The 23722-nt window shown below is 39.1% G+C and overlaps 1 protein-coding gene across 1 annotated transcript; it reads right to left on the bottom strand.

Annotated features, from left to right (window-relative positions):
• Positions 1 to 1741: 1741 nt before the first annotated feature.
• On the bottom strand, positions 1742 to 23590 carry PLAA (phospholipase A2 activating protein). Its single transcript, XM_065861108.2, has 14 exons — positions 23361 to 23590; positions 16775 to 16968; positions 14936 to 15036; positions 14731 to 14851; positions 14235 to 14402; positions 13025 to 13160; positions 12354 to 12523; positions 11212 to 11369; positions 10065 to 10284; positions 8957 to 9025; positions 7311 to 7382; positions 6400 to 6501; positions 3955 to 4119; positions 1742 to 2442 (listed from the first exon to the last, which is right to left on the bottom strand). The coding sequence occupies exons 1-14, from the start codon at positions 23507 to 23509 to the stop codon at positions 1877 to 1879; spliced, it is 2391 nt and encodes a 796-aa protein (XP_065717180.1). The 5' UTR covers positions 23510 to 23590; the 3' UTR covers positions 1742 to 1876.
• Positions 23591 to 23722: the final 132 nt, after the last annotated feature.

The raw sequence follows: 23722 nt of genomic DNA on the forward strand, positions 1-23722 counted from the left end.
CTTCCCTAACGTGTAGTGCTGCGGTCCCCAGATGAAGGATTTTTTTGTGTGCCGCATCATTTCCCTGCAAATTTAAGTTAATTTTGTAGTATCTCTTAACATACAATTTCTTGAAGTTGCAAGAGTATGTTTATTCATATAAACATTAATTTTTGGTCTGGAAAATTCATGACAATTTTCACGCAAAGAGGTAATCTGTAACAGAGCAATCCCACAATAACAAAACAAAAATGTTAGGTGAGTATAGATTTCTTAAAATAGCACAGGTACAAAGACAGTTAAAAAGCACAACATTAAAAAGCTAGAGTTCCAAGAACAATTGTATAGTAGGCAACCAAAATTCAACAGACAGGCACATTATTTAACAGACAGGTTTCCTAAAGGTACCCTCTTAAATGTTTTCCCAGGAAGGGGTTGATCTATTGTTAAGCACTATAAATCCCGAATAATCTCGTCGACTGCTGTATACATGAACCTGCAATGGATCAAATGAGAGAACCTGTGACTAAGGCCATGACCAAAACTGTGAGAATACATATCTGGAAATTCACCAGAAGTATAACAGTACAAGTGTGCAACTAAGGATCTAAGAAACAAGGTTTGCTGAAAGTTAAGTAGGTATGTAGTAATTCAGACAGTTTGGTTAGATGGAGCAAAAGAAGCTAGAGCTCTCAGTCACAAAATCTGGCACAGATGAGGCAGACTGGTAGGTATCGTGATCAAGAACCCATGTGCCAGGAGATCTCATTTTTTTTTCATGTTTTCCATTCTCTTAGTCTAATGAAAAAATGTAACTTGAACACTGACCATCTTGACTTCATCTTAATTCTAAACCAAAGTGCAACATTTGCTGGAGTGGTAGGAAATAACATCCCCCTTTTGTGCCGAACATCTTGAATATGCTGGAATAGCTGTAAAATATTATTATCCCCTTTCAGAGTCACCACAGTTATTATGTTAAAGCTACTTTGTAACAAGACTTGACTTTACATTTGTACAGTTTAGAATAGAGTATTTCGGTTGGAAGGGACGTACAATGATCATCTAGTCAACTGTCTGACCACCCAAGAGCTGACCAAAAGTTAAAGCATGTTATTAAAGGCATTGTCCAAATGGTTCTTAAACACCTTCAGGAATGGGGTATCAATCACATCTCTAGGAAACCAGTTTCTGCTCCTTAGTCTGTTCTCTGCATCTAAATTTCTCTCCCACTCTTCATGATGACTTTAATGAAAAAAATAATCTAATATTTTACAACATACTTTAAACACTTGCTATCAGCTAGTGGAGTATTCCTGTCATTAAAAATAATGTAAAAACTTTCATAGAAGTTCAAGCAATTTTACAAGATGTTCACTTATCAGTGAAACATAACATCTATACGGTAGTTAAAGATCCTACCCCTCAAAAAGTCACCTAGTTCTAGATTAAAATCAGTAAAAGCCATAAAACAACGTTTCAAAAGGGAAGATGACCTTTAAGTGCTGAGATGGTTTGACTTCTTGGTGATCTGTTTCCAGTGTGGTAGATGCCCCATCCCTGGAGACATACCAGGCCAGGCGGGATGGGGCTCTGAGCAACCTGATCTGGGTGAAGATTTCCCTGCTCATGGCAGGGGATTGGACTAGATGAGCTTTGAAGGTCCTTTCCAACCCAAACTATTCTATTTTAATCTGAGCTACGTCAGGACTTCTGCAAAGATCCTGTGCACTGTAGACTTCAGAAAAGCAATCAAATGACAAACGGTGTAAAAATTTTTATTTGATGAGTATCTTGCAGCAGTATTTTCTCAATTATAGTCTGTCACAAAATATGAATAAAATCATCCTCTTTTCTGCATACGCTGTGTCTCTCAACTGCTAAGTAAAACAGATAATTATAGCAGATTAAGAACAAACCTACAGCATTCCTTTACTTTAGCCGGTTCTGATACAGAGGCATACTTTTTTATTTGAGAGTCAACTCCAAGAGACTTAGCTAATTGCACAGCATTTGTATCATCACTGATTAGCGTCCCAAGAGCCACGAGCAGTCTAAAAACAGCTTCAAGGTCTTGAACTACTTCCATAACTGTGCCGATTACTGATAAACATTGAGCTTTGCCCTCAATGTTGTTGACTTTATGTAAACATACAGCATAGTTCAATGTCAGTGTTGCAAGCGCAATGTGGATATTCTTATTATTGGCTGATTTCATTTCTATTGCTTGTGTCATTATTTCATCTCTCTGTTCCATCATGAGCTTCTGGCCTGCCTGGCTGACAAAACAATTGCAAAAAGTTCTAAGTGCCAACAGCTGGTTTGCTTGCTTTCCTTTAGGGTTCAGAAATTTAAGGAGAAGGACGAGAAATTGTACGTGATCCTTTTCACTGAAGAAGTTCTCATTCGCTGTGGGATGCCTGACAGACAATCTAAGAATGTCTAGGGCTGGAAATACAATATCTAAGAAACAAAACAAAAATATTTTAGTGTTAATATTGTATTATGTGGAAACGTGCTGTTGAGTTTCTTTCAGATATAGGCATTCTTAAACCCCTGTTTTTGGGAAGAGACAGTAACAGTTTAATGAAGGAAGAGATTCAGGTAAAATACAAGTTGCTTGAAATTCGTAAGTACAAGTATTGACAAACCCATTCTAGTGACACTACCATTCATCACAAAAAAAGATGCTCCTTAATTTAAGATTCTTTGCAAAGCACTGTGTTTATCCTAAGATTTTTCCTCAAAGCTGCAACTGATAACACTGAAGGCAAGCACAAAATAACTAATCCAGAAAGGTCTTTGAAAGATTCTCAGTGACTGAACACCTCTACAAGCAGCATCTTGTCCTCATTCCATATCTTTCAGTTTAGTACAGCAACAAAAGTGCTTACAGAAAGAGAAATGAGGAAAAAAAAATTAGACTACCTTCAGCTCTCAGACATAATTGCAAAGGAAAAAAAAAAGTCCTCAACTGATCAGCTGGTAATCATTGTAAGGAAGCTGAGCTTAAGAGTTTGTTCAGTAGCTTCCCTCTACTTTACCAAATTTTGAACATATCCTTGGGTCTATTACTGGTATCCCATGCTTATAACCAAATCAAAGCTGAACCTGCCTAGCTAATTATTGACCAGTTTTTACTGCAGATATGCAGAATACTGAGAGTTAATACTTTGTACAATACAAAGTCTGAAAGGTATGAAGACAACAGTAATCACTAGCTCACAGCTGTGCAGAATATAGTTTGATTAAGTGATGTTATATAAGGAATATGGATTTTTTAATACCAAAATATTCTTCCTGTTAATAAATCTTTAACTGCAATTGCAAGAAAGCAGTTCATTTTAACTGCATACTCAGATATTTGCATATGCAATGCATCCATTTTTTCCAGAATGTAACAACCGAAATAGCCTTTTTAATCCATCAGTCCTGACAACGATACATTATCAAATGGAATTATATCGCCTCTACTTGCATTCATTCAGAATGTCACTTCACTAATACAGCTCTGACCACATAACTTAGCTTCAGTAAATTCTTTTCTACCATATTAAACAGGAGCTACTTTTGAGATTTCTAAAACAATTTATCTCCATAATTTCATCTCTCATTCAATGATTACTTAGGACACCAACCTGACACTTCTTTGCTCTATTGCAAAACAAGCCTCACACCTTTCTTGAGGATGCTCCTGCTAATGAAATAACCAGAACTGATGTTTATATCACCCTTCTCCTTTCTGTTCGCTGTTATGCCAACAACAAAACCTGACAACCAGTTCCCAATTTTGCAATTCATGTCACTGCCCCTTCTACTGATCAGTGCTATTAACACCTATTTATCATCTTCTGGCTTCTACTTGGGTTATAAACTCTTTGGGACAGACTGAATAACAGACAGTATAACAAGACTTTCACTTCACATTGAAGTATCAATGAGATGGCGGTACATAAAATCATTGCAAGTGTCTACCTTCAGGCCAGTTAACTGCTCTCCTTAAAGTCTGAAGTTGCTGTGCTGTGGGTGTTTCTGCAGAGGTGTTGCATGTTGCAGACAATAATTTTTCTAGGTTTACCAAGTCATCTTCTGTAAGCTTATGTTCTTCAGTTGCACTGCTATTGAGTTCCTTTAACTTGCCTGTAAGACCAAGAGAAGAAGCATGACTTTCTGATATTAGAACTTCACAAATCCAGATCGTGAATGAAATAATATAAAAGCACTTTACAAACAAGTTACAACTACTGCAATCGGGGGGGTTTTTTGCCTTTTTTTGGGGGGTGCTAGAATTTTAGACATTACTTTTCCCAGTCTCGTCATCTCAATAATCACTACTATTAAGCCTCCTCTAATGCTGCAACACAGAGATTTAGAGTTCACATCTTAGCCTACATGCAGGCAAAAATGCAAAAAAAAGAATCACAAGACCACTAGCTTTCATGACTGAAATATGATATGTTTTTTGCTCTTTTCTATTATTAGGTAGTAAAAACAACAAAGAAACTATATGTTCTTAGTGTGATCACAGTTTTTGTATTTTTATTATTTGCCATAAGCAAAATATGACTGCACTATGTCCTATATTCAAATTTCAATGTAATTTAAAAATCAAAGTATTGGAAAAATTATTTTAATGTGCAGTATTTTCCTTAAAATGGATCTAGCATTAAGCACCTGCCGGTCATGTCAATAAAGACAGAAGCAGGCAGCATTATATTAGTACACCCTTTTGAGCTTTATGGTATGCACAAAAAATCAACTGTGGGCCTCTATGAAAAAAAAATACAAACTATTAAATCCATTCCAGCCCAACCATAAGATTTACAAATGTATTTAACCATGCACTGTTTCCAGTCTGCAGCAAACTCAGTAAATCAAATATTCAGATTCTAAGCTTCAGAAACCTAATATGGTTATCCTTCAATAACACTGGACAAAAATAAACTGATGCACTGTATTACTCCACCAGAGTGGAGTAAATGTTCACTTGCAGCCCAGAAAGCTGATTGTATCCTGGGGTGCAGAAAAAGAAGTGTGGCCAGCAGGTCAAGGGATGGCATTGGCTGCTCCCATGAGACCCCACCTGTAGTACTGCGTCCAGCTCTGGAGTCCCCAGCACAAGAAGAACATGGACTTGTTAGAGAGGGTCTGGAGAAGGGCCACAAAAATGATCAGAGGAATGAAACAGCTCTCCTATCAGGACAGGCTGAGACAGTTGGGGTTGTTCAGCCCAGAGAAGTGAAGGCTCCAGGCAGATCTTATTGCAGCCTTTCAATTTAAAAAGGGGGCTTATAAGAAAGATAGAGGGAGACTTTCTACCAAGGCCTGTAGTCATTGGGGAAGGGTTAATGGTTTTAAACCCAAAGAGACACTGGAGCAGGTTACCCAGAGAAGTTGTGGATGCCTCATCTCTGAAAGTGTTCAAGGCCAGGTTGGATGGGGCTCTGAGCAACCTGATTTAGCTGAAGGTGTCCCTGCCCATGGCAGGAGGGTTGGGCTAAATGATGTTCAAAGGTCCCTTCAATGCAAACCATTCTATGATTCCATGACTGTAAGGCCAGGAGCCTGCCCTCTTCAAGAAGCTGGATAAAGGTGAAGGTTTACTTTTTGTAAAAAGCAGAATCTCATTTTTTAAGTTTCCTTGTCAGGCTATCTATACAATATTTTCAAGCTGTGTATATGAAGGGGAGGAAAGGAAGCAAGAGACTTTTAATCTGGAGATCTTCAAGGCAGGTACACTGTGAATACAAACTGGTTTTACAAAGCCCATAAATGTACTACAGCACTCCACAGAAACATACTGAAATAAACCGGTGACAAATAGGGTAGAGATTCTGTGGAACACTTACAGAAAATACAGGAATGAAACATGGCAAAAGAGAAGGAAAAATAAGACAATAATATAATTTACCAAATACGTGCATAATTACTAAATACTGTGCATGTTTTCTTCTTCTGTTATCCAGAGTGTTCTGCTTAAATACAGAAGTGACTATTACAACCTGTGAAACTGCAAAATGCCATACTTTAAAACTTCATAGATCATACTATATGGGTGTCTGGTGAACTACAACTTTCATGAGCAAAATCAGAAAGGGATTTCACATTTCCAGGAGCTAGGAAGAAAATAGCACAGTATTCAAATACACCAGCATAACAAAAAAAGACACTAAATAACAGCAGACATAATCCAATAGGAAAAAATTAGATATCCTATATTTGACAGAGTGCTTTTGAAATTTACTCTTACTAAGCCTTCAAATACATGCACCATTAAAGTGATGAATGCAGTTTCAAAATGTCAAAACCAAGAAATATTATGAAAGCTATGTGAAATCACTTAGCTTGTTGAAAAGATCAAAAATGAAGTTACTTCGGATAGATGAAAAATAAAACCATTCTTGAAATTAAAACACAGACCCAGTATCTGTGTAGGATTGGCCTGGTCAAAGGTGACAGCATCCTTCTTTGGAAAATAAATATTTTCAACTTTCGCTGCAGCTGACTGGTAGGCGCCCATTCCTGCATAAAGGAAATATGAAAAGTTCAACAGTGTAGCAAAATTGTTTGACATCAAACAATATCCTACCAGTAAGTCTCTCCAGCTGGACATTGTTCAGAAAAATATCTTTAAAATAACTGAATGCTTAGCAAATAGCTATCATTCCTTGCATTATTTTCACATTCAAATGTTAAAGCTTTAAGCAATACCTTCAAAAACAGTTCTCTCTCAATGTAAAGATTTACTATGCATGTGTAAATTATTAAAAGTGATTTCTGAATTACATGAACTGAATACACAGCTATTCATAGGAAAGGGAAAGATCCCTGCTTCCCCTGAAATCTCATCTTTTAATCATTTTCATAATGAATAGTCAAAGCTTTTATATATTGGAAGATTTGCAGATATAACCAAGTTATAACACATGAAATAGCAGCCTGAAATCTCTAGAAAAAGAGTTATAAAAAGCTTTAATCTATGACTTACAATGGTTTCCTAGAATCACAGGTGAATTGTGGCTGATACTGTGTTATTTCCCTTAAGTACCTATATTAAATTCTTTGATCAACAACATAACTAGTAGGAAACCAAAAAATTCTCTCAAAACCAGATTACTTTCCTATATTTTAAAGGTTCTATGCAGGATTTCTATGTGTAAAGGAAGTCTCTGTTAACCTTTTTTTCTGAATAATTTCCAGAGTATAAGCAGCTTCAATTGGCTCATTATTTTTAGTTGTGTTTAAATTTGCTTCAATATAGAATCTGTGTCAAAGGAAAAAATTAAACAAAAGATCAGGAATGCTTTTCATCAGCAGGTATCATCTCTTACCTGTATATGGATCAACCCCACCCACTGGAGCTACTGCATTTGATGCTGAACCAGGAACATAGCGACCAGCACCTGAACAGAGACATTACGCTCTTTAAACACCACCACTGGTAAAGAGGTAATGTACACATTAATTCAGTTACTACTTTTGAAATATCACTATTAAGGTGCTATTTTGCACTAAGGGAATTAAAAAGACGTCTTCATTCAACATTTCCTGAAATTTAAGGATTAAATCTATGTGTATGTGTGAAGGTGGTACTGGTGGTGATGATGGCATTTGCAAGCTAAGTGATCCACAGCTGGGAGACACTCTGGCACGGCCAAGACCCTCAGCACAGCAGATGCCTTATCCATGACAAACGTGAGAGGGAGGGCACTGCTGCCCAGGCCTGGCTTCTCTCTGTGCCTGTGGTCAATAGTAGCCTCTCCTGTGGGAGGTGGACTCTGTGGCACTGAGGGCTCAGCTGAAGGACCCACAGGGTCTTTGCATCTGCAGAGACCACAGCCTGAGCCACACAAGGCAAGGGAGGAGATACAGCTGGGGACCACAGTAGAACAGGAACAGAGAAAGACTGTCAAGATGGGGAAGACTGATGGTTGTGGCTTTTGGTAAGAGCACAAAGGCTTCTGGTCCACCTGTAGATTGGCAAATGCAGAACAGGCACAGTGCCCTGCCACTGGTGAGGACAAACACCCAACAGGGGATACATCAGAGGCAGCTAAGTCTGCACCTTGTGTCTGCAAAAAGGGAAAGACAAGGAGCAGTGATGGGGGCTTCCTCCTCCAGGTTGTGCAGGCACCCATCTATTGACATGACCCAACATCTTGGGAGGTTTGTGTCTGCAGGGGGCCAGGATGCTGCAGAGAGACTGCCATGGCCTGCATGGTCTTCAGACTATTAACCTGTTGCTCTTCCACATGGGCATCAGTGATACTGTCAAGGAAGTCCTGGAGAGTATAAAGAGTGATTAGAGAGCTCTGTGGGCAAGGGCAAAGAGCCCAGCTGGTGTTTCTTTGATGGCTGCCAGCAACGCAAAAATACTTGAGTAGACATTGACTCATCTAGTGGGTCACCAACTTGCTGCATGGCTGGTTTTGCAGGCACGACTTTGACATCAACGACAACAGGACCCTCTTTGAAGAGCAAGAGATAATGATCAGGAATAGGAGGATGGAATGTCTTTGCAAACAGGCTTGCTGAACTTGTGAGGAGGACGTTAAACTAGCTATGCCAGGGAGGGTTAGAATCCAAAATTTAGTGTTGTAGGTACCAATAAAGGTCATGTGATAAGAAAAGAAAGCAATAATAAGGAAAAAAAGAAAACTAGTTCTATGAATATACCCATTCCTGTATTGCCATGCATATGAGAGTTTGACAAAACCTAAGGTTTATGACCTTACTGCTCTGCTGTAGAGGACAGAGTAACATGAGGCAGAGGAGACAGAGAAGGCTCTCCTCTGCTAAAAAAGATCTGGACATGCTCCGACAGTAGCGGACTCCACCTTATCAGTCTGTCCCACTCTACTTACCCAAATGGAGAACTGCAAGAAATAGTGGTTTGGAGTCAAACATTGCATGCAACTGAACATGACAAAATACACATTTTAAATGCTAGCAAGACAGGTTATGAATTTTACATCACCTGTAAATGGATCTGTCGCAGGTATTGTACTTGATCCAGATGAAGAGCCTGGAACATAACGTCCAGCACCTAGTAAAACAGAAAGAAAAGCAATGACTACTATACACAGCTTGATGTTATTAAAATGTCAATACTTTTCAGACACAAGCAGCTCAAAAATAAAGCCAAACATCAAATATATCTTATTGTTTATTGTGGCATTAAAATAAATCTGATCCTATCTATGAAGAAGTCTCTTAATGCTGAACAATTTTTTCCTACCTGTTTGAGGGTCACCAATTTGTTTTCTGGGGCAAATGCATTACACATTTGGACACAGCCAAATCAAAAGTATGTAAGTTCAGATGACTGCAGCGCCATGAAATAACTCTGAACCTGATAAGCAGTCTGTATTCTGATTTTGAGTTCATTGCAAGAAAAAGATTTAGCTGTATTTTTTTAATGAGATTTTATTCCTAACTTCATCTTTGTGAAACTAATTGAAATAAGAGTGGTTCGTTTTGTAATTAACATCGTTAATCTTATGAGTAACTGATTTGTTCTCGTTCTATGTCCTGCCTGATAAAGGGTCATTTATGTATTTCACAGTTTCAGTCCATTCTCTAGCTAATTTTTTGTATTTTATTAAATGCCCTGACAGGACCTGGCCACCTCTTAGAAGAATATAAAAAGTGGAGTCTTCTTCCACTGGAAAAAAAAAAGACTACACTGAAAAATACAAGTGGCTTAACCAGAATTTTGTTGAAGATTTGTTCTGGCAAATACTTCACAAGTTTGTCAAGTTTTCATATTTTTCTTGTCAGATCTATCTGTGCCTTTCCCTCAATTATTTGAGGACATGAAGTACAAGAAGTGCAAGAGCTATATATATTAAAGTCTGCCTGAGCAGGCAGTGAGGTGGACTGAAAACTGGCTGAACAGCCAGGCTCAGAGCGTGGTATCAGTGGCACAACATTTAGCTGGAGGCCAGTCACTGGTGCATCCAGTCCTGTTCAATATCTTCGTTAATGATCTGGAAGATGGGTTGGAGTGCATCCTGAACAAGTTGCTTATGAAACAAAACTGTGAGGAGTAGCTGATGTCATCATTTAAGCGTAATTCTTTTTACCTGTAAACGGATCCGAAAATTGAGCACTTGTACTCAACAGTGTTTGCCCCTTAGTGTTGTCTATAATAAACTTGGCCACCTGATCCAGAAACATAGGATTCAGATCATTCTTCTGCAGGAAGTTGTATGCAGTCAGCCATGGATCATCAGTGATGTTATATGGCAGTTTGTAGGAAGGCCCATTTTCATTTACATCAATAGTGAAAACATAGTCATACTCCTTTATGCAGAGTAAAAATAAAAACAAATTAGAAGTTTGTCAGCAGTTTTTACATTAAAATGTATCAAATGCTGACTAATCACGGCCTAAGGCTAAGCCTAAAAACTTTCATACTGATTGTAGCAATACTACTGTCCTACACAGGCTGCAAGTAAAAAAAAAAACAAAACACAAAGCACACCCCATTTTTTTCCAGAATTCTGTTTCAACACTAGGCTAGAACAACATACCATGATAATATGTGTGTAGATATATTACAAAAGAGATGCATCAGATAACTCTCATGGACAGGTGAATAGGTCTGGCTGCCTGCAAAGCTACAGGACAGTCGGATGCCTCAAAAAAGTTCAGTCTTAAAAGCACACTTCTAATCGTAGAAAAACACAAATTCATAAGGTTTCTTTAAGCCATGTGAGAGATAATATTAGTGTCACAAAGTCATTCCTTCTGTGCTGGCACCAGACAGAGACTTTTCTGTGTTTATTTCAGTAAAGTAAACATTTTTCAGCTCATCTGTCTTTAGATTCAAGTTACTACAGAAAGCCTGGTATCTAATATTTTAGGTACGCCTCACATTATAAATTGTATGCTTCACTCCCTTCAGAAAGGAAGTTAAAATTAACTTTTCAAAGTATCAGCAACAAATACTAGAGAACTTCATAATTTCTCTACTAATAGTTTGTTTCTACAAAATAATTTGTCTTCATTCGCTTGCTCATTTTACCAAACATGTTTCAAAAGTAATAAAGCAAGTAGTACTTATTTATACTTCTACCTCTGAGTTTTAATAGATCAAAGACGACAAAAAAGTACCAACAAATATCTACTCTCTAAATTACATTTTATCTAAACAAAGACTAGAATTTTTAACAGAAAACTAAGCATTTTACTTAGGAAGGAATAAAACTAATTAAAGTATGTGTATACCTTTCCTTCAAATAAAACCTTTCCAGATGTTTGTTGTGTAGCTCCAGAAGAACCAACAACATCACCAATCTTTATCCATCTTCCTTCACTAACACTCCATTGATATGCTTCTACTTTCCCATTATCTTTAATAAGCCGTGTCTGTCCATCTCTAGTTCCTGTAGACAGAAGTATTTAAAGAGTTTGAAGAAATTCAAGAATACGAATTTTTTTTAGGAGAGAAAAAAAAAAAAAGGCTGCAAAGATGAAAAGGTAGTTCACCAACATTTAAAGTCACAGCACAGGAAGTAACCAGATACTACATGTTGCAACAAGAATAGCAGAAATCTTGACAACAGTATTTTATAATCACAGTAATGGTATCTGCCATCAGACTAAGTTGCAAAAGCAATCCTTAAGTCAAATCTTTCAGAAGTTTACCATTTTCCCCAGGAGATGACAATCAAGAAGGGTGATATTCTCCCACAGTATAATAAGATGGGAAGCTTCATACAATTTTAAGATTCATGCCACTTGCTGATATGAGCAAGTGCCATAAATAACTATTTGTCTATTTAAAAGTAACTGTAACTACCACTACTTCCACTGTATTCTCAGTGATCTCCCAGCCACCTGGAAACTGTAAACTGAAACAATCAAGACAAACTATTTTTTCAAGCCAAAAGCTCAAGCAGAAAATGTATGTCTACTTTTCTTTTTTGGAAAAAAAAATCCACATTCATCAGTCCTTTGCAAATTACATAACTGTCTCATATACCACTGGCACAGCTGACATAACAGATCCAAACATCTTAAATACAGTGCAGATTCCTGACTTACACCTTTTTCTAAATTATCTCATAAGAGAAATATTTTTATTATTTTAGTCTTAAAAAAAAAAACCACAAACACCCAACCAAAAAACAAACAAGAAACCAAAACAAAACAAACAAAAGAAACCAAAACACAAACACTACACTTAAACAAGAGTTTTGCCTCCAAAAGAATCAATGAAAGGACAGTAGAGCAAAATTAAGCTGTTTTCTTCAGCAAGTCTATTGAAAGTAAGCAAAGCCTTAATTTTGGAAACTATGGAAAGTTTCAATACTTCAGAACCAAGATTTGAAGGCATCTCTTAACATGACAAAAGTACAATAACTTACCAGGATCCTTAAGATGTTCTCTTCCAGGAAGGTCATCAGCATTAATATCCCCTAAATCACCAGTTTTAGGGTCAATGGATGCTTGGGAAAGTTCATTTTCGAAAGCTTGAATCTCCTCAGCACTTGCTGTACGTTCCAAAGACTGTGTAAACACTCTTATAATTCCATCACTGAATAGAGAGAAAAACATTCAAACAGGAATACTATTTAAATGCCTACATTATTACATACATTCTAATGGTGAATTCTATGTCATGAGAAAACATCATTATTTCTAACAACCCCTCCCAATTATTTTTAGGAAAGGAATTTTCTCTCACACTACAAGCATCCAGAGAAGGACTTAACCAAGTAATGCTATCTGTAGTGTAATTTTAAAATCAAGAAAGGGCAAGCCTATCAAAATGGTTCTTCATACAGTATTTCTAAGTGCCTTCTCAGTCTATTCATAGTTTACCACATTCCCGAAGAACTCTACCTCTGCAATTCACGTAACACAGGAATGACTTTCTGGATGAAATATAGCACATGTTTAAATTTAATCCTCACACACACTTTGATGAGTGTATTTTTAAATCTAGATGAAACTGATACCCAAAGTGATGCTTGCCATTTCATCAAGGGTCTGCAGATTTACATATAAAATACACTGAAGAGTAAAACCTGGGTACCTTGCACCGACGACGATGTCACCATTGTCTAACACGCAGCAGCACCACACAGACTGAGCTGGGAGTCTGATCGTTTGAGCACATTCCCCTTGTTTCCAGATTCTAAGAGACCTATCCTCTCCAGTAGTTACAAAATCTGAAAAAAAAAAAGAAAACCCCACACCCAAAACAAAAGCAAACTTCTAAAGTATATTTTTAATTTACTATAATAGTAGATGCCATTCTGCAACTGCATGTCTAAAAACTAGAACAGTAAAGGAATATTTTTACAATTTAATACTTCTCTCCATTTCAAAGGAGAGCTAAAAGAAAGCCACTGCATAACTGTCTTCTAAAAAAAATAAAGTGCATAAATTGCACACTAAGCAGTCAGATAGGAAATGAAATTATGCTTAAGACAAACAAAAGATTCTTTCCTTCTTTTAAGAGCTTAAACAGAGAAATTTGAACTATTTTGTAACCATCACTGTTTTATCTTACACTATACTTGCATAGTTTGACATTTGTTTTAAATTTAGATTTTTGCAAGGCAGGCCTGCTTTTTCACGAAACATGCATAAAGACTCTCAAAAGTCTACAAACTTCTCAATGAGGAATTTTAAGGCATGAGAGATTTACGACACACATATCCACTAAACTACAAGCACTTTACCTGTTGAACAAATATGCAAGTGTCCCATAAGCCACACAAAGGTCACTGACCTGGAATTTCTTCTGCAACTGTCTGCAACAGTTAGTTCTGAACCTCTAAGCCTCTACCTCCAAAAACAAATGTAATTAAGCCCCACAAATAAAATTCTTAACCTACATTATGCATAATGCACTTTGAAAACTCCCGTGGAAGTATTAAATTTACATTATCTCAAACTGGTATGCCATACATTACCATTTCAGTATTCTGTAACAGTGCTGAAATACAGGTGGCAACCTAGACAACAGTTTTGCCTGTCACTTCACCAAAATTTTGCTTAAGCCTTACAGTTAAGCCTAATGTAGGCCCTTTCATCTTACCTGCTGCCAGAGCAATTCTGCTGAGGTGTGATTTGGAGTAAAACTCAATATTTTTAAAAATTATTTATGCTACAGCAAAGAAGGAAATTAAATGGTAACTGAGGTCTCTAGTTGTGGCATCTCCATAGAACTACAGAATGCCTACCTTGTTGTTTCATTTTGGAATAACGTTGTGTAATATTCACAAAAACAATCTTACCTTTACATTGAGGGAAGACAGAGATGCTGTATATGTAATTTGTATGTCCATAATACACCTGCAAGCACTCGCCAGAGATCTGCCATCTTCGAACACTTGCATCATTAGCACAGGAAAGGAATTCCATTTCACTGAGAATAGCTAACCCTCTCACACAATCTTCATGTCCTTCATAAAAGAAAAGAAAAATTTTAATGCAGCTTTTCTTTCCATTAGCCGTAGCATACTATTTTTATTTAAATCACATCCTGACAACCAATCTTCATTATGGTAGAAGGTTTTTTAAAAAAAGCAATTTGTTGCTCCCTATTCTCTGAAAAAAACAAAAAAACAAAACTATTTTTTAAAGGTGATGAGATTTCTGGGCATATAGAGACACTTTAAAAATCCATCTGAAAACTTGTTCAGTTTACCTATGGTTTTGTGTGGTTTTAAATTTTTTCTATTTGTAAAAGAGCACGCAAACGATTAAATTACCAACTGCAGCAACACATACCAGTGAACGTTCTTTCACATCTGCCTGCCTTCCACAGTTTAATAGTTTTGTCAGCTGAACCAGTCAACATCAATCCCTGTTCAGGCAGTATTTTCACTGCCCATATTGCAGCTGTATGACCCTGCAAAAAAAAAACAACATCATGAAACTTGTCAGAATCAAAATCAGAGCACCTATTTTATATTAATGGAGAGGAACTTCATACCTGTAATGTCATCATACATCTGTCATTCAACCAGACTTTGGCTGTTGTATCCCATGATCCACTTAATAACGTGCCGAATTTCCCAGATGAAAGGCTGCAAACTGGAATGAATGTTCAAATCAGCACTGGCAAGTTTCCTGCATTGCCACCAATCTCATACCGGCAATTTAAAGATATTTATTTAAGGAGATTTATTAGGGTTTAGTGGCACATTTGGTGTTGAGGAGTTCGGAAAAGGATTAAGTGAAACTGTAGTTGCACTGCAACCTAGAAAGGAGTTGCCTTAAAATCTCTTTGCCTTACACTACAAATTTTCACATCCTTTTGCGAGTCATATTTTAAATTTCTCTTCATACTAGATCTATTCTCCTCAGACTAGAATATGTTGACAGATGGGTTAGATAACTAGTCAAGACACAGAATTAATGCAAATGTTTAGTTTTAAGATCATAGAGAAAGCCTGGATTTCATCAGCATGTATTAATTTATGCCCTCAAGAAGCAACATCTCTCATAAAAGAACACTTAGCTCATCCTCTTGGAAGGCAAAATACTGCTACCAAGAAATTGTGGTAACATTTAAAGATTTAGCAAAAAAGATAATCTGCAAATGTTCCAGTGATACACAGGTATAAAACTGAAGACATATAGCGCTAATAAGGCTACACTAGTAAGTTTACAAAAAGAGCTAAGTCATAAACAGAGAGTGCTGTGTCCATCTATCTGTTCATAAAAGGAAAGTATGGCTTTATGTTTCTTGATTCTGTCATTCCACAGTGGGAACTGACCCTGTCACTTGTCATGTCCTACTTTTTCCACACTTTAAAACAGATATCACAATTAATGTAATTTTACATTTTTAAATGTTTTACATTATTTTAAGAGCTGCTACAAATATTTTTTTGTAGGGAAATCTATAACTTGCCTACAATACCTCATCTCTTCTTACACATCTGGAGGAAACATGTCACATGTTATTTTATCTACACATTCATCCCACGTTTGTGACAAAGTACATACGGTATTCCATCCCTCCTTACACAGTGATATTATTTTCTTTCTCAGGGAAAGACAAGAAGTTTAAAATAAAAAAATAAATTTTTGGTGCTGCTTAGCAGTCCAGGGTATTTTCAAACTAGTCTCCACAGCCATCCTTTAACACTGTAAAAAAAAGATCCAAAATGGCCAAGTCCTGAAATGTTTATTTTTGACAATACCTAATTACATGATTAGACTGTTCAAAGGTCTAGTAAATACTAGATCAGCTCAGGAAAAGGACAAACTTAGTATGCTAATATGAAAATTGCTGAATCTTTTATTATATAGCTCAAGAAAAGGTACACAAAGTTGATATAATGTCACACGTTACACTCACCTGACCAAAGAGAGAGAAAATTTTTGCAGTGAGCTTTTAGTCTTTGCTATACTTAAAGTATCAATTAATATTAGACCCCCATGTGGGTAACAAAATGTGCAGTTAAAGTATTTTTATCTAGGAAGCTTACTTTTTCTATTTGACTCAACTTGGACATAAAAATTAAGATTAATATGTAGAGAATTAAATTAACTGTTTCTTAAAACTGCTACTCTTGGCAAAAGGGTAATCATTCTATAAATTGCCATGTGTTCTCATACACAGTAAAAGCTCAGACATCCAGTGCAAACTTCAAAGTCCTTGCAATGAACTGTCACTGCATGAATTGAGATTATAAAAACCATAGTCTGCTATGTTAAATACCAAATAAATCAAAATTGAGTTTTACAATTTCAACTTAATTTCCTCTCTAAGAAATCACACTCACTTTTATGCAAAAAACTCCAAAATAAAATTAGTACATACCTGTATTCTTATGACCCTTAAGGATGTAAAGAGGAGCTGGGTTGTCAACTGTGAAAATGCAAATGTTATGATCATTGCCACCAGTTGCAATCAGCCCACGAGGATAGAGGTCACTTGGAGGTATGATGCATACACAAGATACAAAATTTGAGTGGCCACTCATACAGTGCATTTCAGCAAATCCCCTGTTAAGACTAAACATATACAACAATCAGTTCAGAGTCATGACAGAAACAGTACTTATTTGAGGCACTGAAATACAACAGGTGTTTCATACTCCATTACTTGAATTAATATCTATGCTTGCATTCTGCTGAATAAATACTATGGATGACCTATAAAGAATGAAAAATTTAAAAGAAAAATTATATCCCAGCATTCTAAGCCAGTAAGCAGTATTTAAAGTTTTCTGCTTATTTTTCAGTAATGATAGGCCTGGAAGGCCATAGTTTTCTTTTTCCCTGCTTCTTGGCAAACACTGTGCCCAACTTTATCAGAAGTAGTTGCAGTTTACCTTTATGAAATATTTTGCTGTCCCATGACTCAAATATGTACCCCAATATACCCTAAAACACAGCATGTACATGAAGAAAGTTTTCTACCTGCCAAATTTATTTATTGTCTCTTTATTATGAGCACTGTAGAGATCTAATAGCTAAATAGATCATAACTGATTCAAGCAGCAGCCTTATCTCTTTATCATCATCCAGCCTCAATAGTTATAGCACTAACTGGAAAAAAGCTACCTATCCCCACACAAAAAAGACGTGTGGGTTGTGGTGGTTGGTTTTTGTTTTTTCTCTTTTTTTTTTTTTTTTACCCCCCAAAACATATAACACTGTCATCCTTCATACTCTTAACAGCTGGTGTCCTTATTTTGGTTAAAACAAGACCAATTAATTTTTAATGAATTTTCTTTCCATTTAAGTTCTAACGAACTACATGTTTTCTGAAGACAGCTGCATATTTTTCAGACAGTGTTCACTTCAGAGCTGATAACAACTGCTGTTCTACTCTGCCAAAGGTAGCAATGGTATGCAGAAAGGGCCCATGTTTATATTTTATTGCAACAGCAGTAAAGGTCACTGACAGAACTCCAATATTCCACAAATGATGTGTCATAAAAAGGTTGTACTTGCAGGGAGGGTGGACAGAATAGGTGACCCAAACTGACCAACAAGGTACTCCATGCCATACATGTCATACACAGTTTAAAGCTGGGTGTCACAAGGGTCTTGCTTTCTTTATCCATGGCCAGCACCTGAACAGGACCCCACCTGTTGTCCTGCCCATGATCCCGATCTATATTTCAGTTCTGGCATTCCTGAAACCAGTTCCTGTCTACTGTGGCATCCAGTCCAGGGCTTCTTGGTGTTTGCCCAGCAGCCACTGGCAAGGTACCACAGGTACTTGGAGATTCAATATGGGTTTTGTATATTTTGCATTACTTCTCTTATTATTAGTAAACCTGTTTTAAGTTTCCAACTTGTAAGTCTTTCTCCCTTTTCCTCCTTCCTTTTTCTCTTTCCTTAGAGGGCAGGGTGGGGATTAATAGAGAGCATCTGCCACACTTTATTGTTGCCCAGCAATAAACAATGACAGATTTAATGGTACCCAATGTGGGGTGAGTGAGGGGCTGAGAGGGACTCTGACAAAGCACCAAAGCAGCTTCTTGGGTAGCATAACTGGGAGAGTATTGGACTCTCAGCCTCGGGGGTCTGAGTTCAGATCTCAGCTCTGGAGGGAGGACACTGGGGAAAGCGCAGCTGAGGAAGTATCAGTTTTTTTCTTCGAGAGTTTCAAGGAGTCTGGAAATTAAAGCAGACAGCTTTCATCATGCTGATTTTCTTGTCATTAAGCTCAGTTTTATATCATGTCTTTTCAGAGCTTTGTTCAGAACCACATGCTTTAATCCTGCTTTATCTGCTATATGCTTTGTTTGCTGCTGTTTATGTGGAGTTTATGAATTCTGGGTGTTGGGTGAAAGGCATCGCTTTGCTGTGGTGTTTAGTAATGATCTATGCCATGATAAAATGGGCCATTACTGCTCTGATCTCTTATCTTTATCAAGTGATGATAATGAGCAGCGCAGAAGGTCAACTGTGGCAGTAACTTCATCTGAGTACTTCAGTTGCCATCTAGCAGACCTTGTTAGTGATTACATTTCTAAATTAGAGACTAATTCTGCTAATCTGATTTCACTAGGTTGAGGGAATTTCAGATATTCCCAGGACTATCAAATTAGCATGCTTCTATTATCAGTTTTGCTGAATGTTTTTCAGGTGTGGTGTAAGACTAAGTATTGGTGTAGGTGTAGGTGCTGTGAAGCCATCTCAACTTTCACGATGTGTGATGCTGCAATCCCCGCCCTCACCACCACTACTGCAGCCTCTACAAGTGCTGCAGCCACCATGACCTCCACGACAAGCACTGCAGACACTGCAACCACTGTGATAGATACTGCAGCTACACCAACCTCAGAGATAGCTACTGCAGTCACTTAAACCCCTACAGCACGTCCTGTTGTTATTCAGACTTCAACAGTATCAGTTGCCCCAGTAACCTTGAAGAAATACACAAGAAAATCAGTTCGCCTAGTAGAGGAAGGCGAAGATGGAGAACGGGGAGAGAGTCCTTCTAAAGCAGAGCTATCAGAGCTGGAAGAGTTAGAACCAGAGGTAACTGTCCACTTCTTATCTCTAGAAGAGCTGCAAGGTATGAAAAAAGATTTTAGTCATCATGAAGTGAAGCACTTACAACCTAGTTCCTTTGATGAAGGGTTAGCAAGCCGAATAGCTTGGACTTAGAGGGCAGAGAAGCCGCACAGTTGGGATAACTGGCTGGAGATGGTGGCACTGATAGGGCGCTTAGATAAGAAGACAAAAACTGAAAGCCTCTAGAGGTGAAACTTGTCAGCAGTAAAGAATGGGTATCCCTTGAAGGATGATATTATATGCTGCCCAGGCAAACGGACCACCATAGAAAAAGGTTAGCTATATGGGAGATAATCCACAGCAACCCACATACAGTTGTAGATCCTGATGAAATGACACGTACTCAACCTATATTGTGGATGTTTGTGCAGAGCAGACCCCTGGCATATGCCTACATATTGGCAATATTAGCCTTGGGAGAAGAAGAGCCACTCACTGTGGCTGATACAGCTAACTGCATCAGTATGAAGACAGTCTCTCTTCCTCCCTACGGGCCTGTGTCTCAGTTGTGGAAAACCTGAGAAATCCCAGAACTTATTTGAAAAACTGTGTGACAAACCGTACAAGATGAAGAATAGATCTTACTCTCCACCTGCACAGGCCCAAGTTGCAGCCATTAGGAGAAGATGCCCTTCTGCAGGACCAGCTTGAAAGAAACAGAACACACCACAAGGTGACATCTCTTTTTTCCTGCATGACCAAGGGAAGATATGAGCAACTGGGATCAGAGCCTGACACAGAGGCACAAGCATGTGAGCTAAGAAACAAAACTCCCAAGAGAGAAGCTGCTCCCATTTCCAGTGTGTGGCTCTCCAGTCAGGGTCGGTGGGATTCTTGTCTCTCTCTACCAGGGATGAGTAAACAGAGAGGGGCCCTGACTCCAGCCAGGTGCAACGGAGGGACAACCAAGTTTATTGGACTATGTGGATTTGTTTGATGGCCTGGTATGTCAGAACCATGTGTCTGGTTCTGGTAGAGACCAGCACACAGTGTACCTGACACCAATGATTCATAAAGGGACAGAGTTCATCAGTATTTCTAGAGTGATGGGGGATCCTAGGAGCTGACTGAATTAGCAACTGAAGTGAGCCTGACTGGAAATGAGTGGAAAGACACCCTAGTGTGACTGGCTCAGACACTCTGTGCATCCCTGGTATAGATTACCTCAGGAAAGGGTATTTTAAGGACCCAGAAGGGTATCAGTGGGCCTTTGGCATAGCAGCTGTAGAGACTGAGAACATTAAACAGCTGTCAGCGTTGCCTGCCTCTGCTGTAGGACTGCTTAAGGTCAAAGAACAACAGGTGAGAGAATAATTCAAATTCTTTTGAAAGCTGGGTTTCCTACAAAGAGAGGTAAGATCAAGGGATTTGCATGAGAGATCCAGCTTTTAGGAATTAAATGGCAAGATGGGCATTGCCAGATCCCAGTACAGACGATGAATAAAGTAACAGCTATGTCTCCCCTAACTAACAAAAAGGAAAACACAAGCCTTCTTAGGCGCTGTGGTTTTCTGGAAAATGCATATTCCAGATTACAGCCAGATTGTGTGCCTTTTCTATCAAGTGACCCAAAAGAAGCATGATTTTCAATGAGGCCCTGAAAAACAACACGTCTTTGAACAAAATAAACAAGAAATTGTACATGCATCAGCCCTTGGATCAGTCCAGGGAGGACAAGATATTAAGAATGTGCTCTATACTGTAGCCAGGGATAACTGTCCTACCTGGAGCCTCTGGCAAAAGGCACCAGGTGAGACTCAAGGTCAGCCCTTAGGGTTTTGGAGTCAAGGACACGAGGGCTCCAAGGACAACTATACCCCAACTGAAAAAGAAATATTTGCACCATATGACAGAGTTTGAGCTGCTTTGAAAGTGGTTGGTACCAAAGCACAGCTCCTTCTGGAGCCCTGACTACCAGTACTAGGCTGGATGTTCAAGGAAAAGGTTTATTCTACTCATCATGCAACCAATGCCACATGGAGTAAGTGGATTACATTAATCACACAGTGGGCTTGAACACAAAATCCTAATTGTCCAGAAATCTTGGAAGTGATCACAGACTGGCTGGAAGGCAAAGATTTCAGAATGTCATCAGGAGAACAGCAAGTGATACAGGCTGAAGAAGCTCCACTGCATTAAGAATTACCAGAAAATGAAAGGTGGTATGCCCTGTTCACTGATCGAAACAGCCATTCTGTGGGAAAGCACTGAAAGTGGAAAGTTGCTATGTGGAGTCCTACATGACAAGTCACAGAAGTTGATAAGGTACAAGGTGAATGAAGTCAGTTTGCAGGGTAAAAGCCATACAGCTGGCCTTAGACACAGCTGAACAGGGAAAGCGGCCGGTATTTTATCTCTATATTGACTTATGGACAGTGGCAAATGACCTGTGGAGGTGGTTACAGTAATGGATATGGAATAACTGGCAGCGCAGAGGCAAGCCCGTTTCGGCTGCCCTATTGTTGCCCAGCTAAAGAACTTACATATGAAAGTACCTATTCCCTTTCCTTAGTGGAGAGGGCAGAGCATCGACAGAGAGCATCTGCCACATTCTACTGTTGCCCTGCAAAAAACGGTGGCACTTGGAAAGCTTGGAATACATAGGGAAATCGTGATACTCTTCCAAATTCTAAAATGTCTTTTCTGTTGAAGATACAGGAAACAAATTAAGGTAACATACCTCCCTGTACAATCTAAATAACAAAAATAACAGGTAGCAGTTTGCCTGCCCACTGAGCCCTGCTACTGTAATCTCAGAGTGTTCAATGCAGAGAGAATCACTACCAGTCCTATGACTCTGCATAAGTTACTCCTGTCTTCCTGACATAGCACTCAAAAGTTGTGGATTAGAATTAGACTCCCTCTCCTGCAATAAATTTCTATGCAATTTAACCAGTTCTTCCCCACGTGATGAGAGATTTAACAAGATACAATTAATGAGATTAGTCTTCCTTCCCTTGAACTACAGAGCTACAGACATCAACTTAAACACACATTTGAGCATTCAGGCAAATTTGCCATTTATCTCTGTTTCCCTGGAAGACAATGGAAAGAATAGCCATGCCTAGCAACTTCAGAAGGCAGTTCACACTTTGAAGTTACACACATATAGTTATGATATGATAGATATGTCCTGTTGCTTCCTGCAATACCCTATATCTCCACCGTCTCCTATTCTCATTGCTTAGCAGTACCTCTTCTGGTCATAACTATACACTGAAAAACTCACTGCGTTAATTCAACAAGACAAATCCAGTAGGAGACAACCCTATACAACATGAATATCAAAGAAAATACTGTTTATTTTTTTCTCATTCCAATGTCTTTGTGTACATAAATTTTCTGTGTAGTTTTTGGTTCATAATCCATTTCATGTAGAAAGAAGTCTGCGCAGCAAGAGCAAGAAAAGAGTTTTTAAAAATATTTAAACCATACTGCCTCACTGTCAAAAACACAACATTGTTGCTTTGCAAGATTACTTTGGTACTGAGTACCAAAAGGTGGAAACTAAATTAACAGAACCTGCAAAAAAAGATGCCCAGATTTATAGACATGATTAGTGCCTGCAAAGCACGCTAAAATATCGCCATACAGCTAAGCGGTTGAGCAATTACAACCCTCCCCAAAGGCAGGTGGCCAAGAGGCCACGCTTCAGGCGCTCACAAACTCAAACGCCTCCCGCTGCCCCGCACAGGCCGCCGTTCCCCGGCCCCTTCCGATCCACCCGATCCACATCCACAGTCCAAGGGAAGACACGCCCCTGGGGACCGACCCGGCGGGGCCCCAGCGGCTGCACCTTCTCGCCTTTCCTCCCGCACAGGCCCCCCTAGCGCCGGCGGCGCTGCCGACAAGCGCAGCGGCCCAGCACTCACCCGTCAGGAGCCCAGAGCCGCGCCGTTCGGTCCCGGGAAACGGACACGAAACCGCCCGGGGGGAAGAGGCTGCAGGTCAGGCCCCGCACGTCCTGCCCGTGCCCCAGCAGGGAGCAGCTCAGCCGGTACGCGCTGCCGTCGCCCGCCATGGCGGGAGGCCGCCCAGGTGTCCTGACACAGCAACTCTCCCCGCCGCCGCGGCCGCCGCCACCGGAAACCGCCCAGCGCCGCGCCGGAACAGGTGTCACTGGGCGCGCCGGCGTGAGGCGGTGAGACTCCACCTCCCGGCAGGCACCGCGCCGCAGAGCGCGAGCAGAGCGGCGCACTTCCGTCACAAGGTACTCTGGGAGATGTAGTTTCTG

The sequence above is a fragment of the Patagioenas fasciata genome, chromosome Z (assembly GCF_037038585.1).
Source record: "Patagioenas fasciata isolate bPatFas1 chromosome Z, bPatFas1.hap1, whole genome shotgun sequence".
Taxonomy (NCBI): Eukaryota; Metazoa; Chordata; class Aves; order Columbiformes; family Columbidae; genus Patagioenas; species Patagioenas fasciata.